We start from the raw sequence: 24,195 nt of genomic DNA on the forward strand, positions 1-24,195 counted from the left end.
GACAGGAGGGACTCACGAGTTTAATCGGGTGCTTCCAGTTGTGCAACATAAAAAGGATGACCAAAAGGGAGGACATGGGCAATGACAAGGACCCTAATAAAAAAAATAGTCATGTAGATTTGAGAAAAATAAAAATTCAAGATTAACCCCAGCCCCGTACCATAAAAATCCTCTGCATGTACAATGACTATTACTATATACATGTTTAAAAACAAATGCCCACAGCCTAGAGCACAAAAAGCAGCACCATAGCTGTGCTTTGTGGCAGGAGAATCCATAAAGTGTTTGGGTTTTAAATTAACATATAAATAGAAGCGTACAACATGGCAAGAACCAAGTGCGTTACATCCTCCTCTGCACAGGGCCAGAGCAAGCAGGACCAGCCCCTATCAGTAACAGCCAAAAACCTTCACGTGTCTGAACTTGCAGCCCAGCAGTGGGACGGGCAGCCTGGCTTGGGCACCATGCTGCCACTACATCCCATTCTTCACCAGCTCGTGGATCCCATCCTCATCGATAATCAAAGGTGCACGAAACTCTCGGTCCTTCACGTATTTTTCCAGACCCTAAGGGAGGACAAGGCAGCTCGTGAGGAACACACATGTCATCTGCTCTGCTGACCTCCTCACAGGTGGCTCTGGTCCCCTCCTGTGCCAGGACACTGCCTCAAAAAGCTCCACAGTGAATTCATGTCATGCTTTTGTGGCTTACACCCCCTCCCCGGCCAGGGCTCATGCGTGTGCCCTGCCAGCCCCCCACCCTGCTGGTTAATCTGCAAGGGCACCCGAGCTCTGGAGAGCCAGTACTCACTTCTCCTCCATAGGAGACAAGGGGAGAAATTTCACACTGGATTGGCAGGTCATTTGCATCCTTCAAGCTGCAGAGAATAATAAAAAAAGGGCAGGAGGGTTAGCTACATCCCACCAGGGACACGGGCGGTGCCCAGAGGTCTCACAGATGCCAGTGTGGGGGTCAGCGGCTGTCTGGGGCACCGGTGGCTGCCGGCCCACAAAGACCCCGCCAGTGCAGAGCTGCCCTGAGTTAGTCAAGCCTTGCGTGGCTTCCACAGAGGCGCAAGCTAAAGTTTAGGTACCAGCAGCGACTGAAAGAGAAGAGTTTTAGATGCGGCTTTAATGAGGATCTACACGCCTTTCCGTGTAGGCAACTACAGCAGCACCTATGCCCCTGGCCTGGACCACCGCCCTGCTGTATTTGATGCTGCATGCAAGCCAGTCACCCCTTCCTCCTCCTCCTCCTCTTGCACCCTTGGCGTGATGAAAGATGCACTCACAGCACCTTCCCGTTTGGCTCGTCACAACAGGTCTTTTTTTAAATACACTCTTTGTTTAAAGCACAACCTGAGGACACAGGGTAAGCCTGTCTGCTTGCTCAGGAATACTCCCTGCGGCACCGCCTGCTCCTCCTGCCTTTGCCTTTCAGATCAATTGTCACAGCTCCTCCTTTCTGCACGCAAGCCAGAGCTGGCGAGGACAACAGCAGACCCACACCAGCTCTGCCTGCCCCTGAGAACAGCCGCAGCAGCACTGCTGGGCAGGGTCTGCCGGGAGTCCCTAACCGCACTCCTGCTGCCACCAGCCTTTGTAGGACCCTGAGGATGCTCCCTGGATCCAGCCGGCACATAAGCCTGGCCCCAGGGAGTGCAGCCATGCAGAGCCGATGAGGAACCACAGCAGCACCCCAGGGTACCCCTTCACACCCGCTCGCCACTGCAGCATGTTACCTGTGACAATGTCATTGCCACGCACTCGCTCAGCCCCCTCCTGTTCCACCTGCGAGTAAATATAACTCACCCATCCTAACCCAGCCCTTGCACTTGTGTTTGCCTTAGAGCTGGATTAATTTCCAGATAATATTTTTTTGAAAAAAAAAAAAAAAAAAAAAAGAATTGCCGTTAACTGGCATTGACGGATGTGTAGGATAAAGTGCCTCCTTTATCCTACACTGTAACTAGTGTGATGGCCTAGTAATAAGCCTTAAATCATTTGGAGCCTTGAACTAAAAACAAAGACCCCAGGCGTATCCCACCAGAAAGTACACCTTCTCCTGAAAAAAGGGAAGGCAACAGGCTAGCTCGCTCTGCAAGTCATTTTACACTCACCAGCTCTGTGCCCTGCACCTGCAGAAGAACACGCTGCTATTACAGAAGTTGCTTTAATGTTTCTGTCAACTTTCCCATTTACTTCTGTAAACTTTTGGGTGCTGAGCCAGGGGCTTTCCCTGGTGTCACAGTCTGGATCTTCAAAACTCAAGAGCTGAAGTCACACAAAGCACAGCTGGCCGCCCACACTGAGATTTGCACATGCTACATCAAAGCCCGCTTGCTGTTTACTTTGTGTTTTTAATCCCGTTTCCATCTGCCCGGATGCCTGGCGGACACCGGGAGATGGCAGCCACCTCCAGCTAGGGACCGGCTGGGATCAGCCCAGGCTGTGCTACGCCACGGTGTGACGCACAGCGGAGCGTAACTGAAGGGACACGCCAGCGTGTTTCCCAACAGCATCCTGCCTTCAGGGCTGCGCGCAGACAGCCCACTGCCCTGCATTTGTACCAGCAGCACAAGCCCCTTCCAGTTATCCCCACTTCTGCGGAAAGGAGCCAAGGAGGGAGCAGATGCTGCCTACCGCCCGCCACCGTGAGAAGCGGCAGCCGCAGGGTCCTGTAGTGAGACATGCCCCACCCCCAGCATGCAGCCCCCAGCCCCGTTAGTCACTACGGGCACCTGCTCACCAGCGCGCACCCATCGCGGCAACTGCAGCCTGGCACACTGCTTCACCTACAGCCCGTTAGTGCCTAAGCACAGCCCCGCCACCATGCACGCTGCACGGTATAGTTACTTGTCATTGACATCTGCTGGGGTGGCATCTGACCTTCCGTTTGTGACTCTACGTGGGAATAAACAAGGGTTAGCAAGGGTGGGGAAAAAACAAAGTCTGGGGTTTGCTGTTCTCCAAACAGGGGTGGCGGGAGGTCTCTGGGTTGAGTGATGCTGCAACCCCAGCCTGGCTGCTGCAGGGGTCTGCTGGCACACTTGGGCTTTAGAAAGCCACCTCATTCTTGCACAGGCAACCTTGGCTGTGCAATAGAGATCGGCATGATTTGGTTCAAAGGCATTCAATCAAGAAGGAAAGCTCCTGCTGACTGAGCGAGCATCCCTTCGGCAGCCACCACCCGGCCAGCACCCAGCTCTACCCCACAGATCACCTGGGAGAAGGGACCTAGAGCTGGTCACTCCAGCAACACTGGTTTCAGGAGCACTGGTTTCAGGGGACTGCCCGGTGCTTTATATCCAGCCCAGAAAAGATGCAGGAGTGCTGGGAGCAGCAACTCACCGAGGAATGGCAGGGATGCGTGTGCCATTTTCATCCACAAAGTGCCCCCCTGCATTGAGAACCCAGCAGTGGTGCAGGGACATCAAGGCGTGTCGGGCTGTGGTGGGGTTGTCCTTGCCGTTCTGGCTGTCTGCGTTCTTCAGAGGAGAAAACTCATCCTCACGCAGCACCTCGTACACCACAAACTTCCTGGTGGGGGAGGGGAAACAGGGCACAGGAGGTTCAGGTTTGGGAAACACGGCTGCTCCCTGTCACTTTGGCTTCTCCCAAGGTCAGGAAGCACCTGTCCCTCCTGCTGTTCACGTCCCTGCTCATCTCAGAGCCCAATCATCCACTGCTGTCAAACAGCACGGGAGCTGGGATCCTGTCCCATTGCCTGAGCACAACCCTGGCACCCCCCCAGAGGGTCTCCAAGCTGCCCAAGGAAGAGCCAGCAGCCTGCTCCCCACAGAGAGAAAAGAACATACTTGGAAAACTGGAAGATGTCAAAGACAAACTTTTCCATCTTGATCCCATTGGGCTTCTCCGGTTGGATCAGCTGCCCTGTAGCGATGTCCACATGTGGGATCTTCTTCTCTGCTACATGGTGCTGCAGCTGCGGTTCGTAAGTGCTGCAATGGGCCAAGGAAGAGGTGTCGGTCACCCAAGCAAGGCACATTTCCAGCCTCCCCGGCTCAGACACTGCTGCAGCAGGATGGCTGCTCTGCCCTGGCCCCCAACCCCCCCGCCCCCGAGGCAGGGGCTGTTCATCCCCATGGCAGCCAGGAGAGGACAGCCCCAGGGGCCTGCACTCTGGCACCAGCGGAATGACCAAGGGAAACTTTATCTGAAGGAAGGGACCACGTGCAGTTGGGGGTCAGGCCGTGCATGCTGGGGCCAGGGACCAGAGCCCCACGGGCCTCACCCCAGCACACCTGCAAACAGCTGGAGCTCAACCAGCAGAAAGCAAGGCACAGGTGGCTGGGCAGCCAGCTCGGCTCAGCACCAGCGCTCCTCCTCCAGCACCCCAGCAGGCCCTTACTTGACTATATCTTTCAGGAAGGCAGTGGTGAAGTAGTGATTGGCGATGTTGCCTGCATTGAAGAGCAGCCGTCCGTCTGGGCCCCGTTTCTGGGCAGTGACCAGGGAGATCTCACTGTACTCCACCACCTGGTAGACACCGTCCACTCGGCACACCACGCCAACCGGCTCTGTGGGGTTGGTCTTCTCCACCACCTGCCCAAGGGAAGCACTGTTGGGGAAAGCTCTCCAAAGCCCTGCACTTCAAATGTATTCCTGTATCTAGCAGCCCCTGTAGAGGTGTTTGCCTGCACGGGAAAGTGCAGGGATAGGGATGCTGCAGCCCTCCCCTCCCAGCTGCTTTTGGAGCTGGTGACCAGAACTGGGTGAGATGGCAGGGCTGGGTCACAGGGTGCCGGGTATACTCAAGAGCATGCGGGCAGGATCTGGCACCAAGCCCGCACGTGGCTGGCAGAGGGCATGGATATTTTTAGCACCCAGCCCGCCTGCGAACAGCCAGCTTGCAGTGCACAGGCAGGAGGCTGCTGGTTCAGCAGTGCCATCACCCTACACCTGACCTCCTTCCTCTTCCTCGCATCCTACACACCTCCCTCTGGGCATGGGACCCCCTCAGCAAATCCCTACTCGTCACTGCCACCACAGCAGGGCCACAGGACTTTCTCCTTTCTGCCTGCTAAGGTTTATTTTCTCCTTCTCTCGCTCAGGCCAGGAGGAGGAACTGCTTTCCCTTTCCCAGCTCACTCAGAAACCTTCCAAGGCCAGCAAGCCTTCTCATTTGTTTGTCAGAGCCAAGCCCAACGCAAACACAATCACTCAGCCCCTTTGGCTGTTAATCCAGCCCTTAAATAAAGCTCTGGGTGTGTAACGTCCTACCCGGGAGACACGGGGCTGAGCTCAGCGTCAGCAGTCAGCTGCACCCACCCTGTCCTGGTCCAGTGCCCAGGACGTCACGGCTGGGGACAGCTGGCAGCTTGCGGCAGGAATCCGGGCTGTCCGTGCTCCCCACAGCCACCCAGCATCCAGGGCTCCCTGGCAGCTCTTGGGCCCAGGGACTAGGGAACCTGTGAGCCCTAGGGTTGTCAGTGCCACATTCCCATGGGAGGGAAGGGGCAGTGCCAGGCAGGGGTCAGTGATGACCTGCATCCCCTGGGATGCCAGACCTGAGGGGCAGGTGAGACTCTGGCAGCACATGCTAATCCACCAGCAAGCTTCTGGTGCTTAGCAATCCCTCCTGACTGCAGCAAGCTGGCAAAGAAAGGATGAGGAGTTAGGGAAGTGGTGCCTGCCTTCCCTGGAAACCATACCTTGGCCCCACAGTCTGCTCCCTTCTCCAAACAGAACCCGATGAACCTGGGGTCAGCCACCTTCACCAGGATGTTGTCCACGCAGTAGACGTGGACGCTCTGCACGCCCCTCCGCTCCATGTCATCCACGATGCCGTGTGCCCCCAGGGCACGATACAGGCCCCCGTTGCCATCTGTAAAGGGAACAAGACACTGGGGATGCAGCAGCAACACTCAGCTGTCCCGTCAACCACCCACACCCATCTTCCTTCCCCATGGAGCCAGGGTGGAGGGTCACCAGCCCAGCCATACCCCACCCTGGTCCTCCCCCCACCAAGACGGACACCTCCCAGCCTGTGTCACCCATGGGCCACATCACGCTGTAAGGCTGCCCTATGCAGGCTCCAAAAGCTTGTTCTCAACACTGTGTCTCACCCCATGCACCCCTCCCGCCAGCTCCTCCTGGCCACCAACCTGGTGCCATAGCAATCTTGCCCTTCTCTTCCAGCAGGATCTTCCCATCGAACCCTAGGGCAGGCAGCATGCCCTGCTGGAAGAAGATAATGTTTTCCTTCTTCAAGCCAAAATAGCGATGCTTCAGGAAGAACTCCTTGGTGGACTCCATAGTCCGGCCACTTGTCATGATGTACCTGTCACAGCGCAGGAGAGAGATGATGAGCAGTGAGGAGAAGCAGGGTCTCACACCCCTCAGCCCAAACATGGCAAACAGCCCCAGCCGTAACACCCATGGCAGGCTTCTTCCCCCTTGCCCGAGCATTCAGAATGATCTGACCTGGTGCGGTCCCACCTCTTTGGCAAGTCAACGAGGGGTTTCACCCCTCCTTGAAACACTCATCTCCACAACCCTACTGCACCTCAGGACTTGAGCCGGCAAGAGGGTGTGCATCAACTTACGGGCCCTCAGGCTGCCAAGGAGGCTGGAAATGACCCACGGGCTACTGACACCAAGGGGGTCAGCACTGACCCACAGGCCCTCGGGCTGCCACCGACCCGTGGGCTACTGGCATCAGCAGAGCTAGCACCAGCCCATGGGCTACAAACACCACGGGGGTCAGCACTGAACCCCAGGCCTTCAGGCTGCCGAGCACTGACCTGTGGGCTACTGACACCCACTGGGCTGGCACCACGCCACGGGCTACGGACACCAACAGGGTCAGCACTGACCCACGGGCCCTCGGACTGCCAAAGGGGTTAGCACCGACCTGCGGGCTATGGACACCAACTGGGCTGCCACCAGCCTGTGGGCTGCTGACACCAAGGGGGCTAGCATCCCTGTGACCCACCAAGGCCACCCAGGGGCGCAGGGCAGGACGCTCACCAGGGGATGTGGCAGGGGGTGCCGTGCTGCTCCTCCGCCAGCTGCTGCAGCCGCCGCAGGCGCTGGGCCTGGAGATGGAAGAGGGTCTTGCGGGAGGGCAGCCCCACGTCGCACATGCCCTTGGGGTAGGGGACGCCGAGGCGAGTGCCCTGCCCGCCGGCCAGCAGCAGCGCGGCCACGCGGCTCCCCGCGATCTCCGCCAGCCCTGCGCCCGGGAGAGCACACACGCGTGGGGCCCGCCGCGCCGGCACCGCGCCGCGCCGGGCCCCGCCGGCCCCCGCACCTACCGCGGCTCTCCCAGCCCGGCACCAGCCCGCGGTCGCGGTAGGCGCTGCCCAGCACGTCCCGCGGCACCGGCTCCATCCGCGCGTCCAGCCCCGCCGCCGCCCCGCCGGTACCGCCGTTCCCGCGGGCGCGGCGGAAGAAGCGGTTGATCTCGACCACGTCCATGTCACGCAGCTCCGCCGCCAGCGCCCGGCGGGCCGCGTCGCCCAGCTCGGGCCAGAAGCGCAGGACATGGTCCTGCCCGCCTGCCGCCAGCCGCTGCCGCAGCGCCTCGCCCGCGGGCTCCTCCACCGCCTCCATCCCGCCCGCCGCCACGGGGCCGCCGCGCCCCCCCCGCCGCCCTTTTATAGACCCCCGCCGCCGCGGGGCCGCCAATAGCAAGCGGCGGCGGTACGTCCCGCTCCCTCATTGGCTGCGGGGTGCAATGTCACCGCGGCGGGTGCACCCCGCGCGACGCGGTGCCCGCCGCTCACCCAATGGGCGCGGAGGGAAGGAGCGCGTGACAGCCCGCCCCCTTCCCCAGCGGCGCCGCCAATCGGAGCGGTGGTGGCGGAGGGGCGCGCGTGCCCCCCGCGGGTGCTATGGTAACGGCTGCCACGTCAGCGCGCCGGCCCGGGTCCCTCCGTGCGGGCGGGGCGGGAGCGGAGCTTCCCGTAACGGCCCCGCCCTCCCGGCCCACGCGTGACGCGGCGCTGCGGGACCCCCCGGGGCGGACGGGCAGCACCCCTTCGCGCCGCAGGAGGGGGAACCTCCCCCCAGCGGGGCAGGCGGGGGCTCTGCACAGGAGCCCCACGGGCAGCCGTGCCCGGGCCAACCCCAGCGCGGCTCCGCTGTCCCTTCCTTAGGGGAGCATGGGGTAAAACCCGCGTGGGCTGCAGCCAGAACCCCGCCCGCCTCGGCCCACGCCCGCCCGGCTGCGGGAAGTTGTGCAAGGCCCGGGGGCGCCGCCCGACCCAGCCCGCGCTCCCTCCGGTGACATCATTTCGGAAACCATTACGCCATGGCGAGCGCAGGGAGCGCGCGGGCGGCGCCGGCCAGCGGAGCCCGGGGGACACGGCGGGGCACGAGGGGACCCGGCCCGGCCCCCACCGGAATTTTCAGCCACCGAGCATAAGGCGCCAGCACCGCCGTGGCTGGGTCACGGCCCCGTCGCCCAGCCGGCCCGGCACGGGGTGACAGGCCTCGTGTGGCGGCGGTGTCCCAGAAAGTCACGCCAGACAACCGCTTCGTACTGAAGCATCGTTTATTAATCACCTGTATCAAGCACACATCTGCTCAGCAACGCTGCGTGCGGGGTACAACAGCTGACAGGGGCCGAGGGGGCGCACGGGGCTGTGGGAGCACCGAGCCCCTCGCGGGGTACAACCTGGGGGCACCATGGTGCTCAGGCTGCCAGCTTCGGAGGCTGGAGAGCAGTGAGAAAACGAGGAATACAACGAAGATTGGAGCTAACTTGTGCTTCAGCCAGTGATTTAAAAACCAGTTACCCTCCTTGCATATGATAAATCGGTGGAAGTGCAAAGAACCTTCTCCCTCGCTGCTCCCGCGCAGACGCTGGTGGCAGAGGAAGGATGCTACGCTTCAATGAGCGGTGACATTCCGTGTCAGAGCACCTACAAAACCCCACCACCAAGGAACAGCAGAGCGCCCATTTCCTGGTTCACTCACACGCTCCCAGGGGACACAGCCCCTCGACTGCCTGCTCCAGTGGGGGGGGGAGGAGGGCTGCATCCCTCCCCAGCTGGCTCCAGAGGCTCCATCCTTCATCCCTTTCCCCCCACCGCAAGCAGAGCTCTCCCTCAAAGGCAGCCTGTGGGTTTTTACGTTTAGCTGTCACCTAGCTAGGACATAGGTGGGTGCTACCCCAAGGGCTATATTGTGTCAGCAGCACAGAATGAGAAACCCAGCAAGCATCTGAGTAGAAAGCATCAATGCTTCTGCAACTCCAGCCGGCAGTACATTGGAGGTGAGGAAAGCCAGGCCCCCCAGGCACACACCACGACAAGACACCTTGGATTGCATCGCCACACACACTTCGGATACAATCTACAGAGTTAAGAAACTCACAGGCTTTAGCAGGGCTGAAACTTTTGCCAAGCCACCAACAGATCACCGAGACACTAGAGCGAGCTTCAGCTTGACAGAAAAAGGCTTTGAAGGTAGAGGATGAGGAATAAAGATAAAATGCTTCTGCTCCAAGGAGCTTCTAAACCTCCTTGTACCCCACAGCCTCCGGAGGGATGCCAGGGGCAGGGTACAGTGACAGGGCAGAGATCAGCATCTTCCAACTCTTGCCAGGAGGAAAATTAAAAAGAATAATTAAAAAAAGCAGCTTTGGGGGTTTTGCCCAGCTCAGTGCTCAAGCCTGAACAATGAGCATCCAGAGAGAAAATCTGGTAGCAGGAGTTTGCATCTTGAAGATTTATTTAGCTCCTTTAAAGCAGCTGAACAAAACCCTAGCCAAAATCTGGTGGAACAGCTCTACCACATTGCAGGAACAGGTTGTAGCTCCTCTCTAAAGATTAATCCTGGCACGGCTCATCTTTAGTTGCAAGTTCAAAGCATAGTTCTGACTGAAAAAGACGTGCTCGAAAGATGACAGAGCAGCTCACAGCTGCTCTCACACAAACACATGTGAGAACTTAAATGCACTGAAGTTCTGCACCTGCAGCCCAGCATCTCCCTGTCCTGGTACCGCTGTAGGTGACAGACCTCACGCCCCACACACAGGGGAGCTCCCCATGTCCCCACATGGGCTGGCACTCAGCGGGGCTGGGGCTCTCAGTCTGCTTCTGCCAGCTGACAGGCACACACGCAGCCAGCTCAACGCTGCTGACACGATGGCATCCAACACGTGAATTTTGGGCCAAACTGCTTTCACCCATGGCTCAGCCCACCAGGGAAAGCAACAACCCAGAGTTGAGGAGGTCAGTCATCACCTACCAATGCTTGGAGTGCTTTAAACACTCCTCTTCACATAGGAGAAACCTTCACCCAGTTAATCATCCAATTCCTCCCAGACACTAAAGGTGCTTCACTGCAAGGACAGTTACATTAAAAGCAATGAATCACTCACTCCATCTATGCAAAGCTGCTTTACAGCTATGTACACCAAAGTAGCATAATTCCCAGAAAAAGTCTGATGGGCAGATCGCACCTTAAAACTCATTGTGAGATTTCCCCACTCCCCTCCCTGGAAAACCTACCACCTCAAAGGCAACAGAAAAATTCAGAGAGATTGGTCCTTTCTGGGAGAGTTTGGGAAGGGCCACAGCAGACAGGACTACACACCAGCACAGGGAGGAACTCAAGCTCCTGAAATGCTACAGACATCGGATCTCCTGATATACCACACACACGTGCACAGGGCAAAAAAATATCAAGTGGAACTTTGAAGTGCGGGATTCCAGCAAGTCCAGCATCAGCAAGATGCAAAAAGTAAACTGTAAGGTAATTCAGGTATTATTCCAGGGAAGATCAGAGATGGTTCAGGCAGCTGCCTGCAAGTGTTTCAGCTGGAGAAAAGAATTCACGAGGGCTCTCCTTCTCACAAAAACTGCATCAGGGCCACGAGCCAGGATATGCTGGTCCCCCTCTAAGGAGGGCTGTTTCACACTGCACTTGCCAGGAGCAAAGTGCCCCCTCTGCAGGGAGAGGGTCCGCTGGGTGCACGGGTTTGCACCCCCCTGGGAAAAAGCCACCGCCTGCCCCAGATGGCAGCTCCCACCTGTGCACTGAAGCCACAGCAGCAGAGAGCATGCTCTGGGGGGAGCAGCCATGCTGCTCGCCCAGGGATTTTTTCCCCCAAAAGCATGTGGCTGTTGTCCCTGATAACCCGGAACGACCTTCTCCTGACCGGTTAAGTCTGATTACTGACAGAGCGCTTTCCATACAGGATCTCAGATTGCCTCAGGCCCTTTATGTAACCTACGAAGGACCAAAAGTGTCAGTGCTTCTAACCTACAAGTCTAATGGGTTAATGCAAAACCAAAATGCACAACACAGAAAAGCCAAGCTTGGGACCTTTGACGGACAAATATTTGTTCTTTCTTACAAGACTTGCAGGGCAGCAGTCCTGCTGAGATACAAAGAATACTGTGTGCTGTAGCACTCTTTTCCAAAAATACCACCTAAGGACGCTTACATATTACAGATGATTTGGCACCAGAGCTAGGGAGCATCAGTGCCAGCACAGGGTATAAGCTAGAAAGATGACTCCACACAACAGGGTTTTCATATCACCTCAGGCTACAAAGTGCTTACAGGTCTGTCGGGACTGAGGCTGCACTGCTCTGACCACACGTATCCACCAGCAGCCCCTGCCCACCCCAGGCATACAAGCAAGTTCAGCTCACCGCAGCGTCACCCACACCTCGCTGCCTAAGCCCAGCACGGCACGTGGGCCAGGCCGGACGGATGGCTCCTCTCGGGTCATGAGGCAGTGACAGGGTAACACTGTAGGCTCAGCAGATCCGATTTCACCACCTCCCTCTGCTCTGTGTGATGTGAAGACTCAAAAGTCCTCCTGGTTTGGTTTAGAAAGGATGGTGCTTCTGCTTGTTTATTTATTAGAGATATCAACAAAAAGCAGGTAAGCCTTCCTCCTCCTCCCCTGCACTGGAGAAGAGCACATATGTTACAGGGATAGGAAATCTTAAAGAAATCCTCTCCTCAGAGCAAAGTCAAGTGCTAAGGCCAAGACTTTCAACGGCCTCACTTCAACCACTTACAAGGGCTTGCCAAGATCTGCTTGGCCTCCCAGGCTCCCACAGTCACCACTCCTGCCACCCGAGCGCCCGCCGGGGCAAAGCCACACACCCGATGTAAACGAGCAAGCACAACATACACACAAGCACACGCTGAAAGCCATCCCAGCCTCCTCTGCACATCACAAAGCAGCAGTAAAGGTTTCAAAGCCCAGTTAAAGTCCTTTGCATCTCTCCTTCACAGATGACTCTGAAGCAGGGCTAGGAAGCTCTTTTGTACATTCAACTGTAAAACACGTGAGGAAGAGGAGCAAGACAACTCTCCTGATTGTTGCTACTGCCTACAGCAAGTTTTGGTACAGATATCCTCTCTTATAGGCACTCAGTGGGTAAAACGTAGCCACAACAAACTTGCCATCAAAAATCTTTCCAGTCAGCATTTTTTGGGCAGCTTTGGAATCACCAGCATTTGCATATTCAACAAAGACCTGAAAAAAGAGAGAGGAGAAACAGGACTTCCAGTGCAGCATGCCACTCGCTCCCTCCCACCCATGCAACCGGGGAAACTGTTCCTGAACAAATTTTTCCCCTCTACCCTTGGTTGAGCCCACAGCAGTACAGCTAAAAAGGAAGGAGCTGCATCTCTGAACTGGAATTTCATCTCTTGCTCCTCATTTCTAAAGGGAGCGTGCTCGGTAAGGTGGGACAAAGTATGATGCTGCTCTACATCCTCTCCCACCCCTTGGCTTCTCCTCATCCTGCCCATATCCCGGCTCCCCTGCTGAAGCTGTCTGGGCACCTCCCAGGTTAGGCAGCCTTACATAACGGGCAAGGAACCTGTGCCATCCTTCAAGATAACCAGCTATTTTTAGCACTGTCATCAGCCAGGAGATTTTCAGGAGCTGAGAGGCAGTCCTGCAGCACATGGAGTGTACGTGGGAATACACAGCCTCTTAATTCACTTACTTGGCCTTTACCAGGATTCTCCTTTGGAATAAGCAAGGAAACCACCGGTCCGTATTTCTGACACTCCTCCCTTATGTCTTCCAGGATATCTGACAAAGGAAAGAGCTGGTTGTCTTGCGTTTTGCAAATGAGAATGAGCCAAGAAACAAACAAAGGCCAGATGAACACATCAAGAACACTCAGTCAACATATAGCCTTTTCCTTTCAATTTGAAATAAACAATCAAGACATGCCAGGGCAGAAGGTGACACTGCTTAACGGCTGCATAATGAGACAAGTGTCTGAACCAAAGCTCAGAGCACAGACCGGCAAGCAGTGAATCCCCAACAGCACGCTCTGGAGCACATGGACAGTGCTTTTCCTTGCACACAAAGCCTGGCCTTCCACTAGCTAAAACATCTGGGATCTGTGAGTGCTTTTTTTTTTTTTTTTCTTTTTGTTATGGTGCTTGGAGGAGGGGAACTAAAGTGGCTGCCACAAACCCTTCTTTGTATGAGTTTAAGAGACTGGGTTCTGCTCATATCCCCAGAGCTCTCTAGCTTTTGCCACTCACGTGGATCTGAGAGCAAGCAAAAATGCAAATTCCACTGACATGCCTTGCCACCTACCATGCATAGTTTTTGCTACAGTTTAAGAACTCCAATGAGGTACTTCAGTTCTCTGCTGAGATCTTGGGTAAGTTCATTAGCAAATTTTTAAGGATCTCTGCTACTGGGCTCCACAGTCCTGTACATGTCCAGTGGAAGCTCACAGCCACAAACGCATTATGAGGTCTGTTGGCATTTAGCCAAAGGAGAAAATAAACTTTTTTTAATTTATTTTTTTTTATAAAATCTGGAATCCATCAAGAACTCGCTACAAGCTCTGCTTTCTGTTTCAATCTCTTAGTCTATTCTCTGTTGGTATAGTTGACCCACTGGTATCGAATCTCAGCTGAGCAGCTCTTTGTTTACTGTTCGTGAGCCTATTAATTGCCCTCCTGCTTGCTCTCACATCCCCAAAGCCAAACAAAACAGTCTGTAAGATGACACTGCTATATTGAAATTGCATGGCTTGCACCAACCTTCATATTCTTCTTCACACTGCAGAGAAGCGTCACTTAGAACATTTAGCAGCCTCAGCACAGGCGTGGGGAGCATTACCAAATCTTCGATATGGGGAGCTGTTTGAAACACAAAGAATTAGAGAATAGAAATCAAAACCCAAAGGAGCAAGAAAACAGGAAGGTGACTCAATATACACTATCATACACAAGCACTTACTGCTCTTTGCAGTAGTTCTGCTTTCTCTCTACTACCACCTGTGTGCCCCATTTCCAACTTCTCTTCACTTGTGCACTGAGACACTCTTTCAAAGGGTTCAGCGCACTCTGCAATTATACTGAGGCCAGCACCTGAAATTGCTTTTAAAATTACAAAGCTAGCAGAAATTAAGAACGGAGTTACGTCTGCTTAGCTCAGGTTCAGAAACTGATGTGACCTTAAACGCTATGCTAGTTAAACAAACTGCCCTGTATATACAGAGACACGAGATGAAAGAACTACTCTGCAACTTGCCTCTCCTGCTACTGCTCCCAGACAAGCTGAAAACAGGCTGGCCAGCTTCTGCAACTCCAATTCTTAAGCTCTACTAAGGCACAAGCCTCGGCATTTTCTAGGGTATCTTTCAGTTCTTCCCTAAACCCCATGTAAACCATTCCCCCTTCAAAATCCAACTGCAATGCGCTGTTTTGAAGACCACCAAGAGAAATGGGGAAAACTACTTAGTTACTTAAACAATGCAGTGCTGTAGAATGAGGCATAGCCACAAGAAGGTGGCCGCAAGGTGGGTGAACAGTGATCCCGTCAACAGCTTTACAGGAGCAGAAATACAGCCCACCGCCACAGAGCACATGGCTCTAGAAAACAAGCAGCTCCAGGATGGCCTGGAACAGTGTAGCAGAGATGCTAGGTGGAATAAAGAAACAGCCAAGGTGGCCAGACTAAAGCCAAATTATGGGAGTCACGTCTGAGAGGACACTCAGTCCTCTAGAAACTCAAAACAGCAGGGACAGTACCACTTTTCCACAGACACATTCCTGAAAAGAACTGGCAGGCCAGTCAGGAATTTAAGACCTGGGAGCCCAACTTGCAGTGCTTGGAGAGTGTTAACGTTTTGTTTGTATTGGCAGCTACGGTAGCCAAACACAATAGCAGTATCTCACAGTTCCCCCACTTGACAGTGAGAGAGGGAAGAGAAAAGGGAAGAAACGGCTCCAATTCTCCCATCTGAGCCTTCTGACTATGTTTACAAACATAGTGGGCTATTATTTCCTTGGAAATACTTTTCCAAGCTAAGCACACAATACAAATGAGGGAGCAGACATCTCTGCTAGGCACAGACTGAAGACATTGATATCATAGTGCAAGAGGAGATGACAGACAAGCACACACACTATAAATCTCCTCCTGCCTGACATGGAAGAGTTCTTATGAAAAGCTTAGAGTATGAAACACCTTATCAGTCTAGACGATGCCCAGACAGGACTGTGGGACAGCCCTTTGAAGAAAGGTGCTGCATTCAGATAACCAGGCATGCTCCAGCTCCAAGCAAACCTCTGGGACCATTCCTCCACCGGACTGTTGGCAACCAAGAGACAACATCAGATGGAAATGGGAATGAAAGGAATATTAAAAATATTTAAGTGTTGCCTCGGTCTTATATGTTGCCCCTTTTGTTCAAGTAAGTCTGTCCGTTTCACATCTCTTTTTCAGACAGGGAAACAAACCAACTCCTAGGACTCAGAGCCATCTGGTCTTCCCGTAACCAAGTGACAACTGCATTTCTTGCAATACCCTTCCACCTTAGGAGGTACTTTCTGCCCAGCCCCTCTGGTCCTCTTCAAAGTACCAGGTGATACCAACCACTGACAACAGAGCCTGCAGGCAGCTCAGGAAAGAAGTTGATGAACTTGAAAGTCAAAACTTGGCTGTAAAAGGCAAGGAAAGCCATTCTCAGCTGTCTTTGCTCTCAACAGAAAAACCGTGTCCAAGTGAAAGGCAACGACAGTTCGTTTTCTGACTTCCCAGGAAAGCAACAGTAAATGCTCCTTTGTGCAGACAAGTGTATGTACAAGTTTGGCAAAGAAGAGAACCAGCAAAGAGAACTACGGAAAACTGAAGCTGTTACATAAACTTGTAGCGCTAACCACAGAAGCACCTTCCCAGGTACAGTCAGAGGCCTGTGTTAAAACCAGACCAGAAAGTACTGCCAAAATACTATTCCCGCTGCTCTAAAGCAATACTGGCTGCAAGGTTCAGCCACAGAAAGTGGCTTTGGTTACAACAGTCCCAGTTTCTGAGATGCAAGAGAAGCCTGAATACAGGAACGAGTTTGTTATTACCTTTGCCTAATACAGAGGAACTCCAGTATCTTGACATGACCTCAACAGGCAATATACAACCTTCACTGCAAGGTACACCAAGCAGCTCAAAAAAAGCAGGGCTAGATCCAAGGGAAAATGCTAGCCTAGCCAGAAGCTGGATGCCTGAAGCATTAATTTATGCTGCAGGAAAACTGGATGCAGAGCTCTTTGCTGGTGTTCTTGAAAGCAGGCAAGCTCTGGAGAATGCTACCGTGTTGCTTTTGGAACAGAAAACAGGGATATGGGCCTAAAGACAGCCCATCTTTTGCTGACAGCCTGCAACCCACATGGGGCTGGTCCTGGGAAAACATCACCATTTTATTAAATTGAAGAGAAAGTGCCAGTGAAAACAACACTGACATCTATCCATGACCTGCCACACAGGCACCAGAGGAGGCAGGCCAGTCACTGCAAAAACAGGCTCGCACCACAGGAACACAGTGGGACTACTGGACCTGAGCAGAGGAGGCAGGAGCAGATGCTCCCACCACCCTAGTCACTCACATTCCTGGCTTCTGAACTGGGAAACGCTTGTCTTAAGAAAAACCATCCACTTGCCACAAATAGCACTGTACTCTTCAAAAGCACCTTCATGGTCACAGTACTAGGTAGATACCTTAGTTATTTTTGTCCTCTCATGAATGCCGCTGCTGATACACTCTTGGTCAGTTTGATCTAGGCAGAATTTAATGGGAGTCCAACCAAAGAAAAAGCGACAGCTCGCAGGGCAAGAGGGGCAGGGCAGCACTGAGAGCACAGGCATTGCTCCGACCCGCCTGCTGTAGTACCACAGAGGGCTGGCAAGCGCCAGCAAAGAGCAAAGGAGCAGCAACCAGGCCAAAACCAGAGCCACCACAATTTAACTGCACTCGGCCCTGCTTCCAGTACATGCTGAGAAAGCCGTGAGCACGGTTGACATGCACAGCTTACCAAAGGGAATGCTGAAGAACGGGCTGCATAAAGCCTTCTCAGCGGAGGCTCGCTTTCCTTGGTCACAATGAAGCATGCTGGAAGAGAAGACACCTTTATGATCTTGCACGTGACATTCCCGCATCAACAAATTCAACTCGGGTTGGAAGCCAGTACAGAGGAATACCCTGTCTTTGGGGTGCTCATGGTACAAAGAGAAGAGGGAGAAGCATGTCTTCCAATTCACAGCTAAAGCACACCAGAACGATTCCCTGAAAGCATTTTGGGTACATGGTACAGTAGGACATCCTTCTCGATGTCTCTCAGCACCACATGATGGAAGTCATTTACAAGTTCACAAGGAACATGGCACGTTCCAGCTGCACGTCCCCGAGCCATTCAGCCCATGTCTCAGGCACACATGCAGACTCAGGAAAGAAATCACACTCCAAGGAGCTCCCACATCTGTCTATAAATGGGATTCAAAGCAGGTAATAGCCCAGGGCTTGCCTGAGAACATCCCCTACTCGGCTTTACTAGAAGCTCCTGATGTTATTTCTGCCAAGTTGTGTCCTCAATCACTCTGTAGCCTCAGAGCAGAGTCACAGGACAGCAAAAGCAATCCCCACAGCAGACCTCTCAGTAGGGAGCTGCACAAGTGCATTTGAATCTTGACAGTGGTGGAGGAGCAGCACTGTCTGTCTGCTCCCCTTATTTCTGACAACACTCCCCTAAAGCATCAAAGTCTGCAGTCTTCTCCAAATACAACCTCATTGGCAGGAAATGCAAAACACTGAAAGAGCAAATAATTAATACAATGACTGATATTCTTTATGTGCTTATTCCAAACTGTGCCAAAATCAGAGGAGCTGAAGCATCTCTGCTAATGCTTGCACTTGTTACTAGCACAGCAGAGGGAAATTTAAAAAAACAACAACAAAAAAAAAAAGTGTTAGGTGTGGGCTCTAAGTTACCAAGAGCAAAGTACAAGACTTTACAGAGCACATCTTTAAGCAACAGTAAATATTATAAGATACCTTTTGATAAGGTCTCTGAGGTGATAAGCTGGAATGGCTGAATTAACCACCCCTTCACTGGCAAATATGCGATCAATGATGGCAGAACTGTTTGTCTGGAACGAGAAAGAAACAGTGCTTAGGGAGGAAAAAAAAAATCACCAGTGCAAAGCTTGCAACATCCCACCATCTTCTGGACTGCATGCAGAGGGCTCTGGTACTGTGGCATTTTGTGAGAGATCCCCAGTGCTGAAGCCTCACATGTTAAACCAGCAGGCCCAAAGCAGACAAAGTTTTTCCCATTTCCCTGTGCAAAAGCTGGAAGTTTCTAGGCACAGCCAAATTTGCTGCTACTGCGGATGTCATGATGCTGAAAGGATACTTACTGGGAAGGGGAACACAAAACAATATTGTTTCATACAGAACGAAGGACAGAGTCAGGCTCTAGGCTTGCAGCACAGAGCCTTCCCCTTTTTTCTCAGGATACAGACTTACAAGAAGATCCCTAAATCAAAGCTACTGTTAGACTAAAACCAGCAAATAATTCCTCTGTCATTGTGCTGCTGAACTAGCTGGCAGCCATCAGCCATACATTTCATTCTTGCTTCTGCGCCACACTACAGCCAGCGCAACTCGCCTCCCAAACTCTGGCAAGACACAGGCTCCAAACACAGACTCCTGGATCCCTTAGCTTTCAGTAACCTGAACACAGGCAGCCTTCAGACATGCCAGACCCACAGGGCAGGCGGGTCTTTATGGCTCTGGAACCTTAATTCTCCAGGCAACAGGACTAGAGGAACATCCTAAAAACACTCTCTAGTTGCCAGGTGCTAGCTCACAAATCCAGGTTATGAACAAGAAGCAGGAGGACTTGTTCGATGCAAGCAAGAATGCCTGCAGCAGCTCTCACTCACCTTCCATTCCTGAGATTGGACTGTATGTTTCAGTTTCATTCCTGAGAACATTTCCAGTAAAACAATTCCCAGACTCCACAGATCCACAGCAGAGGTACACTCCGTCTCGCTCTGGAGCCCTGCCTGTGCCAGGCAGTTCTGCAGTTCTGCCTCTGGAGCCCGATACCCGTCTGTCTGAATGTATTTCACATCCTATGGAAGATGAAACACACAGAAAACATTAATCTTCCAGATCCAGGTTCTCCACTCTATCCTTAAATCAGTCCACAGACATCCTTCCAAACAGATCACCAAAATACTACCGCTACATTGACAGAAAGCGTTGTACAGACAGTCATGTTAGGCAGGCAGTTCAACTCGCTATACTGCTGTGCTGATGAGAAAAAAAACCCAGACTGACTGGAAAACATCTCCCAGCAAAACAGCAGGCACTCCACTAACATCTGATCACTCTGAAAGACAGCACTGCTGGGAGGAAGAGGCTGGATGTCACTGCAGACTGGCCCATTAACTCTCATAAGCGCAGAAGATGCTAGAAGTTTCAGGATAAGTCTCGGACACCCACAACACGCTCTCACATTGGCTGCATGAGAGCACAAACAACCCGGTCTGAAGAGTGGGGATCAGTAACAGCTGCCATTATTCAAGTACTGACATTCTCTGGAACAAAACGTTGAAAGAATGAAGCAGACACCTAACGCTCAGACAAGGAAATTATCAAAGATGCTTCCCACGCACCTCTTCCTTCTTCCCCTTGCAGCCAGAAGTGCTGCGGCAATCAACACCTGCCCAGCTGCTGTGGCTGGCTGAGTAAAATAAAATGCCCACCCACTGCCTCCTTAGAAGAAAACAGGAAATTATAGAACCACACAAGTGCTGGCTGGAGGGGCTGCTCTGAAGGTCTCCAGTCCAGCCTCCTGCTCACAGCCAATACCTCATCAGCCAGCTGTGGCTTTGTCTAGCCAAGTCTTCTAAGGGTCCAAAGACAAACTGCACACTGCACCTTTTTAACATGGGAGGGCTCATTTTAGACACACTGATGCAACTCAAGGAATGACAGAGGAATAGGCAAGCCTACCTCCTGAACAAGGCGCAGGATTGGGAATTCTTACCAGGGGAATATATTCAAACCAAAGCTATCTAAGTTTCTGATTGAAAACAGAGTTTACAGAAGACATTTTCCGGCAACAGAGCTCAAAAGTGGTTTATGAACTTAAAAAAAATTGATACACAAATTACCCATCAGAGCCCATCCTCCTATCAGGAAAGAGCAGAACCTCCAGCATGGCAAAATCAGCAATTTAGCAGCCCCACCAAAAAACATTTAGAGATAGGGAAAAAAACGTGGTCAATGGCACCAGCAAAAACAGCAAGTAGAATTTCACTCCTACCATCTAAATAATTGTGAGAGATATAAGTGGCTGAGACCTTGTGCTATGTACAGCTATTATCTGTTACACAGCAACAATGTGAAAAGTTATGCAAGGATAAGCTCAGCAAAGCTATCACAAATAAAAGTAGTATAGTCTTGACTCAGACAAGGAAATCATGCGTGTATGCTGCTGCCCAAGGCAGGGGTGGGAAAGCAAGGGGAAGCTGATACCCGGTGCACATTCAGAGCAGGGTCAGAAGGTTAGTCATATAGCCAGCATATTTTTGAGAACAGGCAAGGGCAAATCAGCCCAAAGAAAGCAGACTGGCAGGAACCACAGAAGCAAATAAAACACCTGATCAACTATTATGAGGCAACTTACAGAGCAAGCAGCAGAACACAGACCTGAATTAAAAAAAATATCTGCATTAGACGCAGGACACCAAGAGAATGTTTTTTTCTGATAGACAGCAACAGATTACCAGCAGAAACCAGCATTCAGCCAAGAACGTGGGAGAAGTGAAGACAACATGGAGGAGTTAAGAAGTACAAACATTAAAACCAGCTCCTGTATGAAAGAATTCAGAGACAGGTCACCCACACAGTCCTCTGATAGTCACAGATCAGTGGGCTGTACCATCAAATACCAGGTAAACCAGTTAAAATAGTATATTAATTTAAAGCCTCTAAATGAGTAAGACTGCATGGAATAGGGACAAGCCAGGACAACGTCTGCACAGAAAAACCATAGCCTGTTTACTAGACTTACTGTCCATCACCCAGTGATTAAAGGGCTAAGAGGTTACCTGATGAAAAACTTTACCGATACCCCTCACGGGCCATTACTGAGAGAGGTAGGGGTGAAAAAAAAACCTATCAAGCCTACAGCAGAACCTCCTGAGGCTTTCCACTTTCATCAGAGGCCACGGAACACAATAAAATGGGCAAGGACAAACCTACAAAACCCAGTACAACCAAAACAAAAAAGTGACAGCATGAAGAGGGAGTGAAAGCCCAACAAATGGGAAAAGCAGAGCAGGACAGGCAGAGATCTGTTCACATCAGTAAAGAGTGGACCCTGCCCACCCACAACCACAGTATGGGCTTCCATCAACACAGTAACATGGGAAAGAAATATTAAGACTTCCTGAAACAGGGAAGCTGATGAAGATAGGATGAAAGTAAAGACAGGCGTAAGGACACTGCCAGAGATAATGCAATTGATTGGGGAGGCTCACGGTGAAGCCTGGATTACGACTACATACGATAAGGGATGATAAAAGGACATTCCACAGATCTGGGTGTTCCCACTCATCTGACCACATGAAAACTAGCAAACTTTCCAGGAAGCTGAGACATCGCTTTCATCAGTGCATCATTAACTTTGGAATTCGTTGTCACGTGTAATGCAAAGGTTAAGACGTCAACAGAAACCAGAGAAACAGAAACAGACAGAGAATGGGAACACGAGCTCCTGTTTCTGGGGTCAGACAACATTTTAGCCTTTTCCAGGAAACCCTCTGCACCAGCTCAGCTACTGCTCTCATCAGGCCACGTCAACTGCTATGCTCATGAGCTGAAAGCATCACAGACTCACACAAACCAACACAGACAACTGCTTTGAGAGCAGCATGTTCCAAACCTGATTCCCTTCTTTGAAGCTAAGTCCAAAGTCAATGAGCTTAAAGCACTCCTCCTCTGCACTCCACAGGATGTTGCGTGGCTTGAGGTCTGCATGCACGTAGCCTTTGTGGTGCAGGAAAGCCAGGGCTTCGAGAACATCTCGGGCGCAGTGTTGGATCATCCACATGGAGCAGCCCTGGTTGCTGGAGTGCAGCAGCAGCTCAGACACGCTGATGTCCAGCAGCTCCAGCAGGAGACAGCGAGACGGGCCATTTGCAGAGTAGTGGTTGGTGAACACGCCATACAGTGTCACTATGGTGAGACACAGTGACAGGCATCAGTAACAAGCAATTACACTGTCATCATGTTCCACCACTCTCCACTACTGCCCAGAAGACCACAAAAGCTGCAGGAGGCAGCTCATCTGTTTTACAAGGTGTGATGTTCAGAGATGGAGAACCAGATACCACAGGCAAGCGGCAAGGGAAAACCAGCCATGTCACCCCTACAGGCTTTGGAGGACAGGCTGGTCTCACAGCACCCTGCCAGGCTCTGCGAAAGCGACAGGGATGGGTGCTCCCGCTCAGGACAATCTCTGGGACATGGATAAGCAGGTCCCAGTAGGTAAAACAGAGGTAATACCACCCTTCTTGGGATGTGTCAGTCTCCTCCTGTGACAGACCTAGCACAGAGGGAACCTGAACTCTGTCTGGGTGTCTAGGTATTAAAAAGCATTAAAAACCCTGTCGCACCGACAAAGAAACCCAAAGAGAAGCAGGTGAACCTGGGGGCTTCCAGCAGCCGCCTCTGACACACAGGCTTCCTCCCCCCACAGGCTCATCCCCACCCACACGGCAGACCAGGGGCTCCTGCCACAGTTGGGGGGCTAGCAGGGGGGCTAGCAGGCAGCACAGCTCTTGCTGGGGCAGCTCAGCCAGCCGTGCCCAAAAAGGGACTTTGGGGTGCCCTGCCTGTGGCCACCTACTCTGCCAGCCCAAAGGGTGACACCATCTCCTGCTCCTGCCCACCCCGGGGACGTCACCTGCAGGCCCCCAGCCCAGGGAAGGGGGGGGGGATACCCAGGAGCCTGCCCCGGGGCAGGGGGTACCAGGAAGCGCCCACTGCAAGGACACTGCTTCGGCGTGTCTGGGCACAGGGCCATCAAACCTGCCCACCTAGGGGTGCCAAGCTTGGGAGGTGCACCGGGCCGGTGGTCCCGGGGGGGACATGAGGATGGACATCGGGCTGGGGGTCCGTGGGGGGGACAGACACCGGGCTGGGGGGCTGGGGAGGGGGAATGCACTGGGCCGAGGGTCCTGGGAGGGTGGGTGGGGGTGGTGCACCGGGCTGGGGGGCCGTGGGGGGGCCGGACACTAGGCTGGGGGTCCGGGGAGGGAGGGGGGGCGCACCGGGCTGGGGATCCGGGGAGGGCGGGGAGGGGCGCACCGGGCTGCGGACCGAGCCCTGCCAGCGGGGCTCTGCCTGGGGGCGAGGGAACGCGCATTCCCAAAGGGTCTGGGGGCTCCCCTCCCTGCTGGCGGGTGGGGGCGCCGCCTGGCCCTAGGGGGACCCCGCGGCGGCCGCGGTGCCGTTACCGATGTTGCGGTGCCCGCGGAGGTGCTCGAGCGCGGCGCGCTCCTTGCGGAAGCCGTACTCCGCGCAGTCGGCGGCGGGCGGGCGGGCCCCGGGGCGGCGAGCCGGGCCGGGCCGCGGCGGGGGCGGCACGAACTCCTTGACGGCACCGGGGGGGGCCCGCGGGTCCCCGCAGCAGCGCACCCGGTAGACGGAGGCCGAGGAGCCGCTGCCCAGCGGCGCCTGCACTTCCCACAGCCGGCCCAGCGCCTCCAGCAGCGGCGCCGCGCCCCACACGCACCCCGACATGGCGCCGCCCCGCCTCACATCGCCCCCCCGCCGCTCCCGCTGCCCCGCCGCTGCCGCGCCACCGCCGCCCGCCCCGGCGCCGGCCGCCGCCGCGCTCCGGCCGCCATGACACCGGAAACGGGGCGGGG

The 24,195-nt window shown here is 53.7% G+C and overlaps 2 protein-coding genes across 5 annotated transcripts; both read right to left on the minus strand.

Moving 5' to 3' along the window:
- Positions 1-8,380, minus strand: UAP1 (UDP-N-acetylglucosamine pyrophosphorylase 1). Of its 3 annotated transcripts, XM_080407023.1 has the most exons (10): positions 7,280-8,380; positions 6,993-7,197; positions 6,128-6,303; positions 5,675-5,847; positions 4,372-4,565; positions 3,818-3,961; positions 3,351-3,539; positions 2,856-2,903; positions 811-877; positions 1-566 (listed from the first exon to the last, which is right to left on the minus strand). In XM_080407023.1, exons 1-10 carry the CDS (start codon positions 7,575-7,577, stop codon positions 474-476), a joined length of 1,587 nt encoding a protein of 528 aa, XP_080263149.1. In that variant the 5' UTR covers positions 7,578-8,380; the 3' UTR covers positions 1-473. The 3 variants fall into 3 exon arrangements, with proteins under 3 accessions (XP_080263149.1, XP_080263148.1, XP_080263150.1); XM_080407022.1 differs by having other exon boundaries at positions 6,993-7,607; XM_080407024.1 differs by lacking the exon at positions 2,856-2,903 and having other exon boundaries at positions 6,993-7,606.
- Positions 8,381-8,502: 122 nt separating this feature from the next.
- UHMK1 (U2AF homology motif kinase 1) lies at positions 8,503-24,195 on the minus strand. 2 transcript variants are annotated; one of them, XM_080407026.1, is made up of 9 exons: positions 23,782-24,195; positions 22,206-22,498; positions 19,192-19,383; positions 18,299-18,393; positions 17,283-17,359; positions 14,013-14,111; positions 12,950-13,038; positions 12,397-12,471; positions 8,503-9,565 (listed from the first exon to the last, which is right to left on the minus strand). In XM_080407026.1, the coding sequence occupies exons 1-9, from the start codon at positions 24,065-24,067 to the stop codon at positions 9,410-9,412; spliced, it is 1,362 nt and encodes a 453-aa protein (XP_080263152.1). In that variant the 5' UTR covers positions 24,068-24,195; the 3' UTR covers positions 8,503-9,409. The 2 variants fall into 2 exon arrangements, with proteins under 2 accessions (XP_080263152.1, XP_080263151.1); XM_080407025.1 differs by having other exon boundaries at positions 8,503-12,471; positions 23,782-24,192.

The sequence above is a fragment of the Falco punctatus genome (assembly GCF_963210335.1).
Source record: "Falco punctatus genome assembly, chromosome: 11".
Taxonomy (NCBI): Eukaryota; Metazoa; Chordata; class Aves; order Falconiformes; family Falconidae; genus Falco; species Falco punctatus.

Coding starts and splice junctions, on each gene's coding strand:
- UAP1 (XM_080407022.1), bottom strand. CDS start 7,510: ATGTCCTGCGCTTCTGGCCCGAGCTGGGCGACGCGGCCCGCCGGGCGC. Junction 3,540..3,817: donor GACATCTTCCAGTTTTCCAA/GTATGTTCTTTT, acceptor CTCCCCCACCAG/GAAGTTTGTGGTGTACGAGG. Junction 2,904..3,350: donor CGCATCCCTGCCATTCCTCG/GTGAGTTGCTGC, acceptor ATTCCCACGTAG/AGTCACAAACGGAAGGTCAG.
- UHMK1 (XM_080407026.1), bottom strand. CDS start 24,067: ATGTCGGGGTGCGTGTGGGGCGCGGCGCCGCTGCTGGAGGCGCTGGGC. Junction 18,394..19,191: donor TCCAATCTCAGGAATGGAAG/GTGAGTGAGAGC, acceptor TTCTCGTTCCAG/ACAAACAGTTCTGCCATCAT. Junction 13,039..14,012: donor GTGTGAAGAAGAATATGAAG/GTTGGTGCAAGC, acceptor TTCCTTTGTCAG/ATATCCTGGAAGACATAAGG.